We start from the raw sequence: 22,188 nt of genomic DNA on the forward strand, positions 1-22,188 counted from the left end.
GAAATGTGGTGAGTTTAACTTGCATACTTGCATACTGAGCTGATTATATCTTTTGCGGTAAGACCACTAAAGCAACCAGCGTTGCTTGCAGTCAGCATGAATGCAGACATCACAACTGTGTAAAAATATCCAAATTCCACGGGAAAACCACAGAGTTGGTGACATCTCTCTCAGACACATGCGAGAGAGAGAGAGAGAGAGAGAAGTGAAAATGTCAAATATACACTTATTGTATTATATTTAGAAATTTCATAGATTCAAACATTAGTACTTAGTGTGATGATAACAGTACAAGTACAGCCAGATGTGTTCGGTTGAACAAAGCAGATTCTACAGGAAGACACAGCATTCTTTTTGCAAACTAGAGCATTTTCATTCAATTCTATAATAACTCATAACCTTATTTTTCGCTCCATGTTTTGTTTTACGTTGAGGGATTCTTACACAAAATGCCATATTTAATTTAAAATATTACCACAATATTTGTATTATCAATTTTTTTTTTAATGGAATTCAAGAAGTGATGTCATTTGGCCTAGAAAATAAACCTTCTCTTTGGAGTGCATAAGCTGATTGTGCATAAATAAGATCCCTGAAGTTGCAAAGACTAAAGTCTCAAAACCAAAGAGATATTCTTTATCAAAGTTAAGACTGCCATGCCCTCCTAAAATGGCTCATTCAGACACGCCTCCACATGTCTACTTCACTGTGTGGAAATATTTGCGTAATGCCGCCCGAATGTTCACACAGTTCACACTAACAGCAGTTAGTGTTAAAGCAATGATGCTGTGTGTATCTAGGCAAAAACAAAAGCACTTTATTTGGCCTTCCGAAAGAAGTTGCATTTAGAAATCTTTAAGATTACTTACAACAGAACAGCAACACATTTTATGAACAACCGTTTTGTGAACCTAGGAGAGGAGGTCATTCTGACTTTGCTATGACAAGTAAGTATATACTTTGCTACTGTAAGTATGTTATGTTATTAGTTTAAGTATTTGTTATTGACTGTTCAAATGCAGACAAATGTTGTGTGAGAGAGAGACGATTACATCAGCTGTCTTAACCATCTATGGCTTGGTGTTCTGCAAACACATGAGCTTCATCACTGTGTCTGTCACATCACTCTGTTCCCCTTTTGGGCTTGAACTGATGGTATGTCAAAGCATGTCAACATATTCTGTTACACCAAATATGCCAAATAATGATATTTAAAAAAAACATCATAAGATTCCTTTTAAACAAAACACTTCCAACTTGGGTCCTGTGTGGGTCCAGTTGAACAAGAGTAGTTTGGCAGCTTTGGCTAAACATTTGCCATGATCAGTAGTAGGAGGGAACATAACTTAAAACTAGTTTCCCTCCCCCAATCTTTACAGTCCTACCAACAAGAGAGTGTTACAAAGACATATACTAGTTAGGCCCAAAAAAGCACAAAAGAGAAAACATTAATACCCATGGAGGTTTTATTGGAAAGTGGTGGATCTTCTTCTGAATTTGGTCAAATATTAAAAAAGTGGGAAAAAGATTACAGTTAATTATATGGTTATAGTAGTTAAACTTTATTTGATGATCATTTCTTCGAAGAAATTTGTAAAGTAAAACTATAGCTGGAAATGGGTATGAATACGATATACTATCAAAATGATATACTGAACAGTGATATTACATTAGATGAGGTACAATAAAGCTGTGGGCATTGAAGATCTCCCTAACGAGGTACTTAAGAACCCTAACTTGTGTAATGTTCTACATGGTTTGTGTCACATATGTTTTCAAAATGGTATTATCCCATCTGAGTGGAATAGATCAATTATCAAACCCATCCCGAAATCTATAAAAGATGACCCTAGAGTCCCGTTGAACTATAGAGGGATTAGTTTGATCAGCACAGTCTATAAAATGTACTCAGGAGTCCTTAACAACAGACTTAATACTTTTTGTTTGGAGGTTTATGGAGGGTTGGTAGATAAACGGAATGGTTTTAGGAAGAACAGGGCCTGTATTGATCATATTTATGTGTTATCCTCTGTGATGAGAGCTTGTTTGGACAAGGGTAAAAGTACCTTTGCCTGCTTTGTTGACTTCAAAAAGGCATTTGATTGTGTTAACCGAGATCTTTTGCTGTTTAAATTACTTTCATCGGGTATCAATGGAAAATTTTATAATGCTATAAAAGCCCTTTACAAAGACCCCATTGCTTGTGTACAAATAAATAATTTAAGAACGGATTGGTTCCCAACGCCTTTTGGGGTGAAGCAGGGAGACTTACTCTCTGCTTCCTTATTTGCTTTTTATACAAATGATTTAGCTCAAGAAATTAAGCAGGGTAATTTTGGTGTGCCAATTGAGGACATGAATCTAAGTATTCTGCTTTATGCAGATGACATTGTTTTGATAGCAGAAAATGAAGTGAATTTACAAAATATGCTGAATATAATGAGTTTATGGTATAGTAAATGTAGTAAATTGTTCATTTTCGGGGGAAAAGTGAATTACAGAGTTTTCATACATTTCAGTTTGGCCCTGTGCCCTTAAAGTATACTCGTCATTATAAATATCTTGGTTTTGTTTTTGATGAAAATATGAAGTTTATATAGGGAAGGAAAATACTAGCAGAGTCTGCGGGAATAGCATTAGGTTCCGTGTTGAGCAAAATGAAACTATGTACAGATCTTGGTTTTTCTACATTTACACAATTGTATAAATCTAAGTTGACTCAGTTTTGGTTTATGCTGCAGGAGTTTCGGGTTTTGAAGAGGTTTTTGATGGTAACTCTGTTCAAAATCATGCTTTAAGGTCTTTTCTTGGTGTGCATAAATATGCAGCAAAGGTAGCTGTTAATGGGGATGCAGGATGGGATCCATGTATTGTAAAACAAAGGTGTGAAATGGTGCGATTGTGGAACCGTCTTGTCAGTCTGCCAGAGGAAAGGCTAACTAGGAAAATTTTTAATTGGGACAGAGTAAAGCATCACCCCTGGTCTGCAGAGGTTTCAATAATACTGTTTGCGTCTGACTTGCATATAATGTATCAAAATAATCTCCATCTCCATCGCCAGTGGTGTCATCTTCATTGTTGCTGGACTTCTTGTCCTCATCACTGTCTGCTGGACCGTGAATACCATAATCAGGGATTTCTATAACCCTTTGTTGATGGAAAGTCAGAAGAGGGACCTTGGGGTTTCGCTTTATGTTGGCTGGGCTTCTGCAGGTTTGCTACTTCTGGGTGGAAGTCTCCTCTGCAGCTCATGCCCACCGCGTGAGGATGATCGCTATAATGTGATGTATTCAAATGCCAGGTCTGTGGACATCAGCAAAGCTCATGTATAAAAATTAGGACTGATTAAACAAATTACAGTGAGCCTAAGATGTTCTGATTTACACAACAGTAAGAAATTAAAATGAAAAGCATTTCTTGATAAGTAATGGAATGTGCATTGCCACAAAACAGAAATGCAATACACATGAAAAATATTTTCATGGTATATTAATTGAAGAAATGTGCAGATCAAAGTATATATTTTGAAAGTGCTTCTGAAATGTTTGGTTGCTTCCATCACTGTTGAATCACTGAGACCCTCCATGCCCCAGAGGTTTTCTCTCAGCACAAAAAAATAATTTGACAACAAATAGCACTGAGTGTTCAAAATACTTTTATTTTGTATTTCATTTATTACTCACATACAGTAATATAAACCAGTGTTCAAAAGTTTGGGGTCGATGTGTTGGTGTGTTTTTTAAAAGAAGTATTTATGTTCACCAAGCCTCCATTTATTTGATCAAAAACTTTAATGTAGTTTAATATTGATTTCTATCTAATGACTTTTTAGCAATATACAAAATAAAATTCATGATCCTTTGATGAAAGGAAAGTTCAAAAGAAAAGAAACCTTTTATAACATTATAAATGTCTTCGCTGTCACTTTTGATTGTTTTAAAGTGTTTGTTGCTAAATAAATGTATTTTTTTTTTCCAAAATTACTAACCCCAATGCTTTTTTTAACAGTAGTGTTATGATACATATTTTTCATTTCGTTATTAAAATGTAAGCCAATCATTGATAGCATTCTTTTGTTGCTAATTTGGAAAATCTTGTCATTAAACTGATTCTCATAGTTTCACCTCATATTATAGCCATTATTCATATGACATGTAGCAATGTATACTTAATAAAAAAATTTATCGCACTCAAACATTGTGACTGCGTGTATAGTCCCACATGCTTAAGATTGCATCAGGAAGAAACTGACCTTATATTTTTTCTGGTAGGTATTTTCCACAGACGACTGACTCTGACTATGCAGAAACAGCATTCTTTTTGTGAACTACAGCATTTTCATTCACAATATTAAGTGACTCATAATAACATAATTTTTTGCTACATATTTTGCTTTACGTTGAGGGATTCCTACACAATATGTCATATTAAATTAAAAATATTACAACATTATTTGTATTATCAGCATTTTTTTGTTTGTTTTGGAATTCAGAAAGTGATGTAAGATTGAATGCAGTGAATGTTGCAGCAGATTTTTGCCATGATTTGTATTTTGTACTGGTTAACGCTATGTATGCTATCAATGATTGGCTTAACACTAGTGTGTGATCCTCAGTCATTTGGTAGGCCTTTATGATGCCTGTTTTTTTCCTTTACAATCATTTACAAAGTTGCCTAGCATTTAAAAGTCTTTTCCCATTTTAAAAATTATGTAGTGTTTTCCAGCCTTATATTCAACTTTCTAACTATAATTTACAATCAAAGTTATGTTGAATTTGACAACAAATAGCACTGAGTTTTCAAAATACTTTTATTTTGTCTTTCATTCATTACTCACATACAGTAATACAAACCAGTGTTCAAAAGTTCGGGGTCGGTATGTTGGTATGTTTTTTATGTTCATCAAACCTCCATTTATTTGATTGAAACCAACCTTATTTTTTTCCAGTAGGTATTTTCCACACAATGACTGACTCAAAACTAGTGTTTCAACCTTTAGGTATGATGACAACAAAATCTTTATGTAATGAGTGAATTTAGCATTCTCTTCAATATTGTTTTAAGACCTAAGACATATTTCAAATAAATGCTATGTGACTCATCATGTTTAATCATCTAGAAAACAGGTGAGTAGCAAGACTGTAAACACAGTCACAACAATCCTGTTCGGCATTTAAATCATTAACTTTCAAAATGTATAAACCTACTTTTAAGTCCTTTAAATTAGTTACCACACTTGTCTTCCATTATATGTGGATTATATATGAATGGCAGTATATTAGCACAATCAATCATTCAAAAGGCATAGTTCATCCACAAATGAATTATGAATTATATAAAGCCCTTATATCGTTCCAAACCTCTGTGAATTTCTTTCTTAGAATTGATAACGATATTTTGAGAGACAGCTATGAAGTCAAATCTGTTTGGGTACAAACATTCTTCGAAAATTAATTTTATTATGTTGAACAGAAACATCATACATTTAGTAAACGATGACAGAATTTTCATCCATTTTAATTTTTAACATATAAATAGTAAAAACTATTATGGCATCAGATATAGAGGCTGCCATTGTGGTCAGAGCTTCGAAACTGCATCTGGATACCTAAATACAAGTGACGCACAAACACCTGAGCCCTTTTCAGAAGACTAATGCAAATTCTCAACTAAACAGTAGTCCATCTACCTCTTTTAACATGACCCGCCCATATAGTCCATGGCCAGAAGAAGGAATCTGGTTAGTCTGGTAGCGTGCGGACTAATGGAGGCAGTCTGTTGAACTGCACACGCCTCCTCAGTCATTCTCTCTCTTTTTAACATATAAACACATTATCACTGTCACCAGAGTGAAAGCGGAGCTGAGGCAGGAATGAGTGAAGAAGGAAACACCACAAGGCCTCCAAAAAGGCTTTAACTGGCAAGAAGAGGCCTTAGTGTAGCTGTGAATAACTGAACCTCAGCGAGATGTCTTCTCTAGGCATGCACATGTTAGCGAGCGCCTTGGCCCTACTGGGATGGGTGGGAGCCCTCCTGTCCTGCATCATGCCAATGTGGCGCGTGACAGCCTTCGTTGGAACCACCATTGTAACCTCAGAGATCATGTGGGAGGGCATTTGGATGAGCTGCGTGATCCAAAGCACAGGCCAAATGCAGTGCAAACCGTACGAGTCCATGCTCGCGCTAGGCACGGATCTGCAGGCGGCTCGGGCCCTCACAGTGATGGCGATCCTTTTGGGAGCAGTGGGCCTTGTTTTAGCCTTCATCGGAGGAAAGTGCACCATCTTCATGGACCGATCCAAAAGATCCAAAGCCAGGATCGCCACAACAGCTGGTGTCACGTTGATTGTCGCTGGAGTTCTCTGCCTGATCCCCGTCTCCTGGTCGGCTGGCATTGTGGTGAGTGCGTTTTACAACCCACAGATGGCCGATTCGCAGCGAAGGGAGATCGGTGGTGCCATTTATGTTGGTTGGGGTGCATCCATTGTCCTCATTTTGGGTGGAGGAATGCTCTGCACCACTATCTGCAAAGAAAAAACAGAAGACGACAGTGGCCGTTCAGTGAAGTACCTGATCGTGCGCTCTTCACAGGCAGGGTCCAGCAGAGTGGGCTCCCAGAGGATGCGTCCCATCTCTGTGAGGTCATTGCAGAGTGGCACTCCATCTGTGAGGTCCCAGTGGAGTCAGAAAGCTCCTTTGAATCAGGGCAGACCTCCTTCTCTGGGCTCCTACCAGAGCAGGCCGTCAACTACAAAGTCTCAGCTTGCCAGAGCCGAATTGATGTCAGAGTCTGAGTGGGACAAGGGGGTGTCGACTAAATCCCAGCTGATTGATGATGGTTTGGATCAGACACTGGCTGCTTCTGAACTTAGTGAGACTGAAGATGCTCCCAAGACATACATTTGAATAAGGAGACTGATAAATTTGTGTTGAATGAAGGACTTACATGCACTTGGACAGTCATATATCTGCCATAACACTGTGAATATGAAGAATGTCTGATAAAATGTAGAATATGTTAGTGGCTGAACCTTACTTTTATATAAAACCGATAAAGATCTCACTTAGTCAATTCAGATTTTTTCTTTTTTTGAGAATTTAAGGCACTCGAAGTGCATGTGATCGAGATGAAGATTTGCACTGTAACTTTATAGTTCATTTTATAGTTCATTTGAATAGCTTCCATACATTTTATGTCTTTAATGTATGTTCATGATTCTAAGTTGATTTTTTTCCCCATCATACTGCACTGTACTTAGCACAGTTCTCTTTTGTAGGGTAAAAAAAAGCTGGCGCCTCCTCAACAGACATATGGAAATTTGTCAGTTTCATTCAAATAATATGTTGTTTTCCTGCTAGGAAACCAGAATGAACATATTTCTAGTTGAAAACAGGCATATAAAAGCACTGCTATGATCTTGGCCACACAGGTGGTCTTTCAGAGATGGACAATTGTTCGGTTCAAATGTTACTGGAGGGAAAAGAACACTCTCTTCATTGTTACCCTTTCATGTATGTCAGCTCGAGCACTGAATGAAACGGCAGATCCAGGCCAAACCGGTTTAACAGAAAGTATCACCTCATGAAAGTGCTTTGCATTTTGTCGAGGCACAGAGTGTTTAAAAAGAGTTCAAAAGAATGTACTGTAGTGAAGCTTAAGCTGTAGAGATAAAACCAAAATAAAAATCTCAATGTTTATCCATTTGGCTTGAAATTTTAATTGAACTAACTGTTAAAAGTTATGAAGTATAGTCAATACTTACCTGAATGCCTTTGCAAATGCCCTTGTAATATTTGTTTAGTCAGAACACTGTGAACCCGCCTGAATGTTTATGGAAAGAATTACAAACTAATACAATTTTATATCTACACTGTGTTCTTTTGGAATGTGTTAATTTACTTACATATTACTTATCTCTCTCTCTCTCTGAAATATTCTAAATGACACAAAATCAAATGTATTCTAATGTTTGCTGTTAGGTAGTGATGTTTATTTAATCACATACAGTATAATGCAATTTTAAACTGGAAATGTTATTGTTAAATAACCTTATTCATAGTACACACTCTATCTGTTTGTGTGCTTTATTGTTTGTCACATGACACCAGCAAAACCAACAGTTTCAAAAGTGTAGCGGTCGGAAGTATCGAGGAGTGGCAAACCGAAAGGTTAGACGTAACTGGGGAATGGTAGAATTGTAACCACACACCTTAGACATTTTCTCACAAAATCCTTTAGGTTCATGGTCTTTACTTGAACAAAAACCTTAAAGTTTTTCAAAAGGATGCACTGTGTACCAGTGCCAGGAGAAATAGTTTGGTGCCAAAACAAACAATTAGATCATGTTTATGCTTTTCTCTTGTCAGGTGCTTCTCTGGAGGATTTCTTTCTTTTTTTTTTCAAAACAAGTGATACTATAGTTTCTAAAAAAATACCACCACCTGCTGGTGGAATAAGAACTCTTTAGGTTAGCTCCATGGATTATTGATCATATTTGGTCATTGGTTTCCCTTGTGTGGTCCTAAAATCATGGACTGCATTTAAAAACTTTTTGATACAAATAAATGGCTCCTGGAATGTACCCGCTGTCCTCTTCTGAAACGGCCTTCTCCCACTCCTCCACCTCAACTACAGTCACACGGCTCCATTTCTGCTCGTCCTCGAGTGCCCTGATCATTTGCTCCAGCTCAGCCTTGTACTCCCGGTTATCGGTGTTCCCTCTTGTAGTCATGCACACATAGCCACCTGTTATAGAGAACGATGGTGTTTAGGAAAACATCTGAAATGTACATGTTCTGTATGCATCCAAAAGTAAAACAATGACATCACATGAATAAAACCACAACATTCTTGAATAGTAACACTGTGGGCTGTCTGAAAGCTTAGGCAGGGATTGCATGCTGTGATTTGAGCAGGAAACCGATTTTGGATGGGCCTCTGAGGCAGCATAATAGTTTAATTATGTACGACTAATTAAAGAGAGCTTTTGTGATAAGTAAGGAAATATTAAATTACTACAATACTAATTTCTTGCTAGAAATTACATCAAAAGTGGAAAAAGTTGTTGAAAACTGAACATTTACACACAAACTGACCACCAACGACAACTTTCAGATTGCTCAATTGTCATGGAATTGAACCCAGACTGTGGGAAACCCCAGGCAGTGAAGAATACATGAGAAACGTGATAGGATCATTGTATTTAGGTGTGCCTTGTTGCCTTCCTGTCTCTGTATATGGCCTGCTGAGTCATGGATGGAGCTGTAAAATGTACAAGTTACCTGGTTTTGTAACATCCCAGAGTTCTCTGATGACTGTTAAAGGCACCTGCCCAACACTTAGAGCTCCAACAATTATAACAATATCATATGTTTCTGAGACAAAGGAGAAAAAAGGCATGTTTTATGATACAGGTTATAAGTTATAACACCTAAAACATGGGTGAATTCAAAATGTGTATTATACTCCTATTGAACTAGCAAATTCTTTTAAAAAATAACTCTGTAACTGGTTATCTTTATTACAACAGTCTGAAATTGCAACATGATATCCAAAACAGGAATTTCTGATAAGAAAACGCAGATTACATTTTGACAGTAAAAGCATTAAAGTCCACAGCATGGTTACCGGATTTAACAGGAATTTCGTCTTGACCGAGCAGGCATCGTGAAAGCTGCTGATAAAGTCCAGTTTTCTTTGCCAACTCCAGCATCTTCAAACTTCCATCTATTCCCACAAAATGACGAAACCCCATTTTCTTCAGCTTTCCTCAAACAAATGGGATTGAGAAAAAAACATCACTCTTTTGCTTTACCGGGTTTATCATGTTGTCTTGTGCCCACTAGAATTCAAATAAAGCAATGTTTACATTTGCAGAGACTAGGCCTGTTCCACAGGCCACATCCAGGACAGTGGCCTTCTCTCTGTCACCTCTGAAAAATGAGCTCACACACTCAGCTGCCAACAGGGGGGCACTGTAATCCAGCAGAGCTACATCCTGAGAAAGCAAATTACAGATGAAAATTGTTTTACTGGAAAAAGTGCTTGGAAAAGTACTGAAGCCCAAAGTTTACCTGCTCATAGTTTTCAGCCCAGGTATCATAGAAGCCAACCTTATCTTGGGCCCCTGAGTTTTTATGGGCCGACAGGATCACATTCCTCACGTCAGAAAAGGTCCGACTGCTGTTTGCCATTCCTTTATGAAAAATTACACAGATCCAGGTATTATTTAGGGTAATTTCTCACCGAATATTTTTATGACCACTTTACAGGTCCATACATTTATATGCAGTTTATATAAAAGGTATATGCACACATATGTTCACCCTCCTAGCCTAGTGGTTAGAGAGTTTGACTCCTAACCCTAGGGTTGTGGGTTTGAATCTCAGTCCAAACCCCAACTGCTGCCCAGGTGCCGCAGCACGAGCACGAATTCTGAGTATGGGTCACCATACTTGGCTGAATGTCACGTCACTTCCCTTATACTGTAAAAGTACTGTAGATAGCATGTGGATAAAATCATGCATATATATACATTCATAAATACACATCTACATGCAAATATATAAACCTCATGTCACATATGTACATAAAAACCATTAAACTTAATAAATAAAATTTTTATACAAATTTTCTTCATCAGTAGTCTCTTATGTAAAGGCTATATCATTGAAAGTGTGCACATATCACTGTATTATTTAATGTGTAATATTGACAACAATCTATTTACATAAATGGAATACAATTTATATATAACTATGTTTTCAGAGGTGTATAAAGACCCTTCTTTAATGAACCGTTATGTTTTTATTACCTTAGATCGAGCTATTTCTATCTACATACACCACAGCGCCCCTCACATGAAAGTCTCCATCATGTTTCTACAGTAGCCCTAAACGGACAAACTGCTCTACAGATCACGTTTGAAATGTTTATTTACCATTGAAAAAAATAGCACTGAAACAACACAAGGGTGAGAAAATATTGAGAGAATTTTAATTTTGTGGTGAACTACCCCTTTAACAAAAATTGCATTAACTTGTGCCGTAAACTGAGAGGTCAAGTCTTGCGTAAAATTTTAAGAAGTAGGGAAAGCCAGTCAGACAGAGATGAGAAAGTGATTAGGAACTTAGGGAAGTGAGTTTGTGGCTTGTGTGACAGTCAGGCTTGAGAATGCCTCAATCTTTCCCCTGCCGACCCTCAGCCAAGATTCGCTTGAATGCAACTCACACGAGTCAATCACTCTATACTCCCCCAGCATTGAACCAAAGACATTCTTTAAGCTGTTTCGCTGTTTTTGTGCTGTCACATGCTTAAATGACAACATGCTGAGGACAGAACACTGTGGAGCCCTATTCATACAAGCCAAACGGGATGTGACACTCATGCTGTCCGTGCTAAAGCGTGCTCAGCTTAAATGTGTGCAAAAAGTGCAAAGTTTCATCTTAAGAAGATCTGCAGTGAGCTCAGGTTTACTAAAACCTGCTGTACTGCTGAGATAATGCAGATCAAGTGCTAGTTTGAGAGTTCTGCTCCAAATTCTGATCCTCAGTGATGATGGTTTCTTTTTTAACATTAACACCAGCTATACTCTTTAAACCAGAGATGTAGGAACAATACGAAAGTGGAAAGGACACAAAATAAACCTTGCCAGCTTGGCTCATTAATATAAGATGATGTAACATTTGCCCAGTTGCAAAAAGTGCCAGAAATTACCTTTTTAGCTTTTAGCTGAAGTCTGAGTACTTAAAGCAATTTTTAAACTCCATGTGAATGCACTTACTGCTGTTTCTAGTTTTGATGTCTGCATTGGCTTTATACAGTTAATCAGAAATGAATATGGAATATTGACCACATACGTAAAGTCAAGAATTTAGAACAGTCATTGTTTAATCTATGACAATTCACTTGTCCATTCAAACTGAGTTGCTTTACAATTTTTTTAAAGAAATTAATTCTTTTATTCAGGAAGGACAGATTAAATTGATTAAAAGTGACAGGAAATATATATCTTTTTTTATTTCACAAAAGATTTCTATTTCAAATGCTGTTTTTATTACATTTTATTAATCAAAGAATCCTGAAAATGTATGTTTCCACAAAAACAATTAGGCGGCACAACAATTTTTTATATGATATATTTTATATATATAAATAGAAAACGATTATTTAAATTCTAATAGCAAATCACAGTTTTACTGTATTTTATTCAAATAAATAAGAAACCAAAAAAACAAAAAAAAAAACTAAAAAAACTTTTAAGCAGCAGTGTTCTGTATTAGCAAAACATTAAACATCAACCCTAGTAGGAGTTTTCGGATGAAAACTACATTTATTGTAATAAATAGTCACAGATCTCATCTAAATGGCAACAGTAATACTGAGCATTGTGAAAGTTTTCTTTTTGACTCACTTAATGGATTAATGGATGTGCACCATAATCGGAATAACATTGATTTATTGAATAAAGAAATCTCATTGCTCTCTGCTGTCTTTACCGACGACATCTTTACCTGTGTCGGCCACCGTAGCTTTTCTAAAGGGAGGGGTGAGCGTGTTGTATTTAGCAACCTCACCGCTAGATGCCGCTAAACATTACACAGTGCACCTTTAAATTGATATTCTTCGTCTCTCCAGTAGATGGCGACAAAGAAAATCAAAAACAAAGTATTCCAATCTCACTATCCAACACATTCTACCCAAGATAACATCAGATTTATATTCCACAACCGCCCAGCTGACGGTTTAATAAGAAAATGGACGCTTTTGAAGAGTTTTAAAAACTTTTCGACTGCTTTATAGTGATCTCCATGTAGGGGAACAAACCAAATCCGGTTTGCGTTGTTGTTGTGGTTTAGCGGAGAGACTGGAAACTCCTGGCCGTGGATCGGGCCTGTTTCAGCACAGAACCTATTCAAGGTAACTGATTGATATTTAGCTTGTTTCATTCCTAAATCTTTCAAGATATATTTGCAGATAGTTTCTCTACAGTTTAATGATACATTTCGCCGCCTCAAACGGAGAAAATATGCTAGCTTAATGTTTCATGTTAGGTTTAAAAAATCTAAAGCTTTGTTAAGTCGTATAACTTACTTATTGCTCGCTCGCTATAACATGACAGACTGTGTACGACTCAAAAAAAAAGATGAAAACTGATAATGTTTTCTTTAAAAATGGACAGAAGTCTTTAATTTACCATAATGTATGTAAATAATGATTAGCCTGTGTGCGACCTACCTGTGGTCGTCTGTCTCCATTCATCCGCCATGTGAACTGTGAAAGTAGCACTTAGTATAGCTAGATAGATAGATGCATGCTGCACTTACCATAATGCAAAGGAGGTATATAAAGTATTTAATTAACTATTTGACATATATATTTTATAAATATTTATTTAAAACTATGAATTGTTCTGCCTTAATTTATTTTTAAGTAGTAGAGTATATTTCCTTTGCTGCGCAAATGCGTTTATGAATAAATGTTTACTTTAAAATGCGTTAAATATTCTTGACTTTCACATTCATTTTTTGTTTTTTTCAGGTGCTTAAGAAGGCACAATGTCGAGTTTGGGTCTAAAAAAGAAGCAGCCAAAGACTTTTAAAGTCAAAGTCAGCACCATGGATGCTGAAATGGAGTTCAGTTGTGAGGTAAACGTATATGCTCATACAAAACTATGTGTTTTGGTCTCTGTCTGCCTGTATTATCATACTTTTATGTTTATTTGTGTCTTATAGGTCAAATGGAAAGGGAAAGATTTGTTTGACCTGGTGTGCCGGACCATTGGTTTGAGGGAAACGTGGTTCTTTGGTCTTCGATACACAGTGAAAGACACCTATGCCTGGCTGAAGCCTGATAAACGAGTGAGACATAACAGCAGTGCAGAGCTAGTACTGAGAGCTTTATTTAGTAATGTAGGAATTGCTCTGACAAGTTTGTTGGATTTTTAAACCCATCTAGGTTTTGGATCAAGAAGTTCCAAAGGACTCTCCGATAACATTTCATTTTCTCGCCAAATTCTTTCCCGAGAAAGTGGAGGATGAGCTCGTTCAGGAAATTACTCAGCACCTCTTCTTCTTACAAGTATGTGGGAGTTGTTCTTGTGAATCTGGCATGATTTTTGTCCGCGATGGTCTTTTCCGCTCTACAGAAACCTCTATTGGGGTTTTCCAATGATTGATCTTGTTTTCTGTGAGAAAAGGTCTCCTAAAGTTGAAATGAAAACGCTTCCCTTGTCTTTACCAAGGTCAAAAAGCAGATACTAGATGAGGAGATATTTTGCTCTCCAGAAGCCTCTGTTCTTTTGGCGTCATATGCTGTTCAAGCCAAGGTAGGTCTCCATAAGAGTTTGAGGATGCATCTAGTTATATATTGTTTATTAAATATTTCCTGTCTGTCTTCCTTTCTGCAGTATGGGGACTATGATCCAAACTTTCACAAGCCAGGGTTTTTAGCTCAAGATGAACTTTTGCCCAAAAGAGTGAGTAATGACTGTACCACCTGAGAATGGGTTCATTCATTTATAAATCTCTAGCATTTGCATTCGTTAACATGACTTGTGTGTTGATTTCTGTGCTTTATTGTCCAGGTGCTGATGCAATACCAGATGACAGCAGACATGTGGGAAGAGAAGATAACAGCTTGGTATGCTGAACACAGAAATATCACAAGGTAAGACTGTGCATATCCTGTGGCATCCATGTAAATTGCCTGGATGTAAAAGACACATTACATTTGGTTTGTGTTTGTAGGGACGAGGCTGAGATGGAGTATCTAAAAATAGCACAGGATCTAGAGATGTATGGAGTTAGTTACTTTTCTATTACAGTAAGTCTCTATTTTTATTTCTTAAAATATTCCTTTATTGTACACTGGTTGGGAGAAAGCTAACCTCTGCCAAACTCTATTTACAGTGCGGGTTACAGTTCATTTTGTATTTTGAGAATTCATAAAAAGAGTAATTAAAAATATTTTTGTGTGAATTTTTAAGAAAGTATTCAATTAGAAAAATGCCAAATAAAGTCATTTGGTTGTTTCAGACCTTTGGATCCCACTGTGTTTATTGCTATTCAAAATTGAGATCAGTTGGAATGGTTGCATTTCTCTCTGTGTATTTTTAATGGATCTTGCGTGTAGTTACCATCAAATTATAGTTGATGAATTATAAATGATGAATTAAATCTCACAGCAAAATAAGAGGGACACAGAGCTGCTTCTTGGAGTTGATGCTCAGGGTCTTCACATCTACAGCCCCAACAACAAGCTCAGCCCCAACAAATCCTTCCCCTGGAGTGGAATCCGAAACATCTCCTACAGCGAGAAAGAGGTTGAGAGAGGACCAAAAATATTATTAATTTCATTTACATTTTTATTTAAATACATGACACTCCATACCTTACATGACACTCAAGGACACCTTACAATAAAACAGCAAACATTAAATGACAATATTCATTATTATAGCTAATAACTAATAATACAGAATTGGTGTGTCTTCTCAGTTTACTATCAAACCATTGGACAAGAAAAAGGACGTTTTTAAATTCTACTCTTCTCAACTCAGAGTTAACAAACTGGTAAGTTACTTATAGAAGTGTTTCTGTAATTCTGTAAGTGTTTCAAAACAGTTGCTAATGTCATATGTATGAATTAGATCTTACAGCTGTGTATTGGGAACCACGACCTGTTCATGAGGAGGAGGAAGGTGGATTCAATCGAGGTCCAACAGATGAAGGCTCAGGCCAAAGAGGAGAAGGCCAGGAAAAAGGTCTGTCATTTTCCACTACCATTCATTAGTTTAATGTTTATTGTCATTAACCATAATCATTTATGCGAAAAACTTTGTGGCGTTACATATCTTATGAATTGTGTTCTTGAGTTCTCTTGAATTATTAATTTAATGTTTATTATGGTAATCGAGCATTCATTAAATATGATCAATAATACACCTCTAAGTGTTATAATCACACTGAGGCATTATATACTAACTCAAAGGTTTATCTTCAGTATAGGCAGAATAGAGTACACTATTGTTCAAAAGTTTGGGGTCAGTAAATTTGTAATAATAATAGAACATTTTAATTTAAATTCTATTGTAAATTTAATTTAATAGACATTCATATTTTCAGTCTGCAAGGATGCTTTTAATTGATCATAAGTGACCATAAAGACAATTATAATGTTTTAAATACTTCTTTCAATTAATGCTGTTTTATTTATTTATTTATTTGCTATTCATCAAAGAAAATATAATCTGTTTCCAAACAAATATTAGGCAGCACAGCTGTTTTCAACATTGATAAAAGTCATAAGACATGTTTCTTGAGCATCAAATCGGCATATTAGAATGATTTCTAAAGGATTATTTAACACTGGAGATTGGAATAATGAATGTTGAAATTTCACCTTTGCCAAATTGACCAAATAAACGCAGCTTTGGAGGCCATAAGCAATGTCTTTGAAAAATAAGGATTAAATAACGTGTACATAATTTAATCAGATTTTTTTGAATGTATTTAGTGTTATCTTGTATTATCTTGTTCAAGATCTGTCCCATTGTCTTATGTGTGTGTGTTTAGGTTGAGCGTCAGATTCTTGCACGGGAGAAGCAGATGAGGGAGGAAGCGGAGCGAGCGAAAGAAGACATGGAGCGTCGTCTGTTCCAGCTACAGGACGAGGCTCGAATGGCCAATGAAGCTCTAGTGAGGGTTTTGCCAAGCTTGAAATTGAGTGATGCCAAATAGTTTACTTACTTTCCCCTGCCAGCTTGTAATATATGTCCTCATAGCCCCAGCGGTATAAAAGTATGTGGTCCAGACATAAATTTGAGATGAACTACAGAGCTATTAAGGTCCAAACCATTGTCCTGGACTCCTATTAGAATTCCATCCATGCTCTGAGACTCCCTGAGCCTGATCCGGTAAGCCTTTCTTATCTGTCTCCCTTTCTGCAGCTGCGCTCCGAGGAGACGGCCGACCTTCTGGCAGAGAAAGCCCAGATCGCAGAGGAAGAGGCCAAACTACTGGCCCACAAAGCAGCTGAAGCAGAACAGGAGAGGCAGAGGCTGGAGGTCACAGCCCTCAAAACCAAAGAGGAGAAGAGACTGATGGAGCAGAAGATGAGAGAAGCAGAACAACTGGCGGTTAAGCTTGTTGAGCAGTCGGAGAGGAGGTGGGCCAGTAGAGATGTCCGCACCAGTGACAATTCTGGATGCTAATTTCACAGCTAAATGTTTTATACACACACACACACAAAATGCTGTAATTATATCAAAATACTGTGATTGTTCAACCAGAATCAAGTATTACAGAGACTTTTAATTGTCTTGGTTCAGACTGAAGGAGGCAGACCACCTGAAACAGGATCTGACTGATGCTAAAGATGCAGAACGGAGGGCAAAGCAGAAACTCCTGGAAATCACCAAATCAACATACCCTGTAATGCTGCTATGACATGTTAGAGAAGTATTCTGCTGTCTATCACACTTATCATGCTTTAAAAACATGTTTTTTGTCACGCACTCAGTTAATAGCAGCATACTCCAGCCCTCCTCCACCCACCGGGCCAGAGAGTCCAGATGTGAGCAGCTCCAACAGAATGGACTTCAAGGACTCGGATATGAAAAGACTTTCCATGGAGATTGAGAGAGAACGGTACGCACTTGGTCACATTCTATCTGAAGAACTATTGAAAACTAAAGCTGAATATACACTGCTGACGATGTGTGTGTGTGTGTGTGTCAGGCTAGAGTACATGGAGAAGAGCAAACATCTTCAAGACCAGCTGAAGGAGCTCAAATCCGAGATTGAATCCTTGAAGCTGGAAGAGCAGCAACAGGCTGGACTCTACAGTCTCAGGAGTTACGCTGAACCTCCTTATGTTCCTCACAGCAATGTAAGTAACACTTAGACATTATGAATGATCACCACAAATAGTTTATTGGAAAATAGGCTTTGATAGATGGTTAAGTCAAATATCAAACATTTTGGGATTGAATTTCCTGTAGAAAAAACTAAACCAACCAATCAGAAGTTATGAGTCGATAGGATTTATTCAGCAGGGGGCATTAAATGTTTTAGAAGTCAAGACTTCTATAATGTTATAACAAATTATATTTCAAATAATTGTTGTCAATTCTGTTCATCAGACAATCATGAAAAAATTGATGGTTTTTAACAAATAAAATAAAAATAAGAAATGAGCCCTAAATCAGGCTATTAGAATGATTTTGAAGGATCATGTGACACTAAAGACTGGAGTAATGATGCTGAAAATTCAGTTTGCTATGATAGAATAATAATATATTATAATTTGAATATATATCTAAATAGAAAAAAATTATTTTAAAATGTAATATTTGGCAATGTTTTTATTGCATTTTTTAAAATTAAATAAGCATTAAGAAAACACAAAAATCTTTTGACCTTACTGATATAAACACAGTTTGGTTGTCACACAGCATTAAATGATGTATTTTATGCTCACCAAGGCTGCAATTATGTTTAAAAATGTTTTAATTTTTATATATTTATTTATTATAAATATGCAAATAAATAAGTGTAGAAATTTGGCTACTTGGTAAAGGTTCACTGAACCACAAAGTGGATCTTTGCTGTCAAATTGCATGAATGTTTGAATCGAATTTAATCAGCAGAAGATGTTGCCAGTTGCCATCATGAAATACTTTGCATTCCTCAAAAGACTGTAACAGTGTTCTTATTCTGCCGGGTCTGTCTGTTGCAGAGAAATTCTGCCTACATGGCTCAGATGGCCTTCTACGAGGAAGTGTGAAAGAACAATCCGGTCTCTGTTTGAGGAGCAGGAAGGTCTGGAGGAGCAGTTTGCAGCTATCACTGAAGCATGCATGTACACCAAAAATGCAGCAACCTCATATACTGTGCTTTTAAGATTAATATATTTCTTTTCCTTTTTTTGAGCAATTTGGTTTTGTGTACACTTCAGTTCAGGTTTTACTTCTACCACAAATAGTTTGGCACTTTCAAACACATGAAACTGTGTTTGTTTAAACTTTACATGCCAAGAATATTTGCTGGATACGCAAGGTATTAAGGGACATTTCTGATACAGATAGTGCCTTCTCAGAATTCTCAAAACTTTGAATGATGAAATGATCTTTTCCTGTGGGATGCTTGATCAGTTTAACACTAGGTGCCTTTAACAAATGCCACAGATAGTGGTTTTAACTACAATATCAACAAGTGTCAATTCATTTTATGTATTTGCATGTTTTGAACTGTGGAGTGTTCTTTTTTTGTTTTTCCCCTTGGTGCTTTTTGTATGTGTAGATGATTGATATTTTCCAGTATACTCCAGTGCTTTTGGAAAAGCTTGCACTACTCATTGGGCTGATTGATTCTCTACCCATGGACTCTTTCTCGCAGTATGACTGGTTGTATAACCCACACGTCAGCTGTAACTACTCTATCATATTCAGGAACAGAGGGAGATTGATGGCCTCTCTGTTTATAAATGTGCTGTACTCATCCATTTTGGCTGGAAAATCTGACTCGGAGTGTTTTTTGAATTTGTGACCATTTTTGATATAGCGATACACAGGCAGATTTTTGGTTTATCTACCGTTTTCTATTCCTAAATCAACTGACGCTTGGACTTCGTGTCATGGTTATGAGCCATGTTGACATTTCGGCACAACTACATCTGCGTAACATTTCAGATCTGCCCCCCCCCCCCTTAAAAACAGGTTTTTGGTTTCATTAGAGAATGTCAGAATGTCCTTTGTTTCAAAATGCAAAATGCAATGTATCCAGTTACACAGGACACATACATTTTGCACTTCTTTTTAAATGTTTTGAATGCTTTTGGGTATAAAGACAGTGAGTTTGTTGCTGAAATGTTGATTTGAGAGAAACGTGTGCACTCGAGTATTAAGGGATGAGTTGTTAATTATGTTGGAGGAGCTAAAAGGTTGTTACGCCTCATTATGTTTTAGCATTAATGGATTTTGGAGCAATATCTTTTCTAAGTACACTACATGCATTGCTAAGTCTTAGTTTAAGTGCAAGACATTCCCGTTATCGTCAGCATGACTGTGCACATTAGCTTGAGATGTCTTAGGCAGTTGTTCATGTTTTAATGAATGCCGCAAGCAAGTTTGTGTTTGTCTTTATCCATCTGCACCACATAAAGAATCTTGTTTTTGCATGAACTTCATGATCAACAAGGATAATTTTCATTCTGTGTTTGATTTTAACACCTATCACAGCACAAGTTGCCTTTGTTTAATATGTGTGCCATGGATTCAGACACAGATTGTCCATATGAATGTGTGGACATGCAGCAATCTCATGTGCAGTGAATTGTAAACTGATATACAAATAAACTGCAAAGATGCATTTGAGAGTTTTAGTGCTTTGTGTTTGTCTTCTGATGCAGGTACTGTGAAAAACCAAGAGACCAGAACATAAAAATCCAATTTGTGTGTCAGACCATTTATCTCAGACTTGTTTATGGTTATCTGCAGAACATCCAGTGCTTCAGTGTTTATCTCTTGAGGTTAAAGTACGAAGTGAAAAGAGTCTCGAGTGTCTCACAATATGAAAAATTCCCAGTCGCTGCCAAAAGAGGGCGAAGTAAACCACTTTATGCTGCTGAATATCTCTATTTCAACGTGTTCTACGGATATAACTGAGCTTTAAAAAGATGGTTCTTTCTTTAGACATTGATTAATAATGATCAAATGACATTTGAAATTATTAACCTCATAGATATGACACTGGTTTCCTAAGCCATATACCGTTATTAGTGATTCAAGGCCGAGCAAGGGTGGGTTTCATGGTGGTCTGGTAGAAGCTTGATGGACTGAGACCATCTTTTTCTAAGACCTGCTGTTATCTTCTGGGAAAGTGAAAATGAGCACGAGTGACAAAAATGTTAGTAGTTGTTAAACAGTAGAGCGGATTTGAAGCTCAAAATGCGTTTCATTTTTTAATCTTAAACAAGTTTTAAAGAGCAAGCTCCCTCACTAATGGTTGTTTATCGAAAATGTATGACCTTTTAAAAAAGTTGGTCACATTCGATTAAATTTCATAAACATCCACCTACTTTAATTACTATTTTTAGATGATATCATAACTAGCACACTTCTATACTTATTACGTTTGTTTTATTATTTTCCTTCTTTCTTTCTTTGGGCACTCTAATGTTGTGTGATGAAGGAAAATGGCCTCCTTTGATACAGAAGTTATGGGTAGTTATAGGAGATGGATGATCCATCTGAGGCCTGTTATATTTTTCTTGTGGCTACAACAACAACCAGATCCACCCACAAATATTTAATGTACAGTGAAATATGGATGTGTCCAAAGCTGTATATTTTATCATGCATTATCATACATTACGCATTCAAGGCCATCTGGCAATTAGTTGAAAGAAGGTGGAAATCTTGTGGAAAATCCAACTTGGTGTTGAGGATTAGAACTAATTATATTACTTTCTGAAATTCCATTAGATGCGAGTTAGAGATGCAAATTGCTTTGAAGGACAGTTCTGAAACCGAAAGCCTAGAATAGCATATGAGTAGGCTTACAATGTGCATAAATTGATCCAGCTACTGTATTATCATCAAACACAACCGGTCAGTCCATTTAAGTTAGTGTAATGTCAACTCAAGGCACAAAGTATATATAGTAAAATTATATAAATAAAATATAAAATATATATAGTTTATGTATGTGTGTGTATATATATATATATATATATATATATATATATGAATTGTTATTAAATATATTATTAAAATGTAATAATATATAAATATAGGAATATAATTTTTTATTATAATTTTATTTAAAAAGAGAACAAAAATTGGCATTTGTATTTAAATATATATTTATAAATAGAATTTAATAGAATTTAATGAAAAATATAATTATATATTATATAATTTATGTAACAATATATATATATATATATATATATATATATATATGTATATATATATATATATATATGTATATATATGTATTTAGTATTAATCAAATTTGAGTTAGAAAAAGTTAAATATCTATTAGTGCTGTCAAACGTTAATCATGATTAATCGCATCCAAAATAAAAGATTTGTTTAAATAATATAGTTATACATTAATATATCGTGTGTACTGTGTAGATTTATTATGTATAAATAAAAACAAACAAATACATGTATATATTTA

At 36.2% G+C, this 22,188-nt stretch overlaps 3 protein-coding genes across 3 annotated transcripts; 2 read left to right on the forward strand and 1 right to left on the reverse strand.

Moving 5' to 3' along the window:
- The first annotated feature begins 5,887 nt into the window (after nucleotides 1–5,887).
- Nucleotides 5,888–7,133, forward strand: cldn30 (claudin 30). Its single transcript, XM_059526427.1, has one exon. It carries the CDS (start codon nucleotides 5,968–5,970, stop codon nucleotides 6,904–6,906), a length of 939 nt encoding a protein of 312 aa, XP_059382410.1. The 5' UTR covers nucleotides 5,888–5,967; the 3' UTR covers nucleotides 6,907–7,133.
- A 1,286-nt stretch (nucleotides 7,134–8,419) lies between these two features.
- mettl27 (methyltransferase like 27) lies at nucleotides 8,420–13,278 on the reverse strand. Its single transcript, XM_059526430.1, has 6 exons — nucleotides 13,238–13,278; nucleotides 10,075–10,196; nucleotides 9,870–9,998; nucleotides 9,629–9,764; nucleotides 9,283–9,375; nucleotides 8,420–8,746 (listed from the first exon to the last, which is right to left on the reverse strand). The coding sequence occupies exons 1-6, from the start codon at nucleotides 13,266–13,268 to the stop codon at nucleotides 8,529–8,531; spliced, it is 729 nt and encodes a 242-aa protein (XP_059382413.1). The 5' UTR covers nucleotides 13,269–13,278; the 3' UTR covers nucleotides 8,420–8,528.
- nf2b (NF2, moesin-ezrin-radixin like (MERLIN) tumor suppressor b) lies at nucleotides 12,634–20,375 on the forward strand. Its single transcript, XM_059526429.1, has 17 exons — nucleotides 12,634–12,919; nucleotides 13,541–13,647; nucleotides 13,735–13,860; nucleotides 13,958–14,080; nucleotides 14,244–14,327; nucleotides 14,409–14,477; nucleotides 14,586–14,668; nucleotides 14,749–14,824; nucleotides 15,186–15,323; nucleotides 15,499–15,573; nucleotides 15,651–15,764; nucleotides 16,576–16,698; nucleotides 16,950–17,167; nucleotides 17,331–17,433; nucleotides 17,522–17,649; nucleotides 17,740–17,890; nucleotides 18,740–20,375. The coding sequence occupies exons 2-17, from the start codon at nucleotides 13,558–13,560 to the stop codon at nucleotides 18,785–18,787; spliced, it is 1,749 nt and encodes a 582-aa protein (XP_059382412.1). The 5' UTR covers nucleotides 12,634–12,919; nucleotides 13,541–13,557; the 3' UTR covers nucleotides 18,788–20,375.
- Nucleotides 20,376–22,188: the final 1,813 nt, after the last annotated feature.

The sequence above is a fragment of the Carassius carassius genome, chromosome 36 (assembly GCF_963082965.1).
Source record: "Carassius carassius chromosome 36, fCarCar2.1, whole genome shotgun sequence".
In the NCBI taxonomy this organism is placed as follows: Eukaryota; Metazoa; Chordata; class Actinopteri; order Cypriniformes; family Cyprinidae; genus Carassius; species Carassius carassius.

Coding starts and splice junctions, on each gene's coding strand:
- nf2b (XM_059526429.1), top strand. CDS start 13,558: ATGTCGAGTTTGGGTCTAAAAAAGAAGCAGCCAAAGACTTTTAAAGTC. Junction 14,669..14,748: donor GAACACAGAAATATCACAAG/GTAAGACTGTGC, acceptor TTGTGTTTGTAG/GGACGAGGCTGAGATGGAGT. Junction 17,168..17,330: donor GTTGAGCAGTCGGAGAGGAG/GTGGGCCAGTAG, acceptor GTCTTGGTTCAG/ACTGAAGGAGGCAGACCACC.
- cldn30 (XM_059526427.1), top strand. CDS start 5,968: ATGTCTTCTCTAGGCATGCACATGTTAGCGAGCGCCTTGGCCCTACTG.
- mettl27 (XM_059526430.1), bottom strand. CDS start 13,268: ATGGCGGATGAATGGAGACAGACGACCACAG. Junction 9,999..10,074: donor GGGCTGAAAACTATGAGCAG/GTAAACTTTGGG, acceptor TTGCTTTCTCAG/GATGTAGCTCTGCTGGATTA. Junction 9,376..9,628: donor CGAAATTCCTGTTAAATCCG/GTAACCATGCTG, acceptor CCTTTGTCTCAG/AAACATATGATATTGTTATA.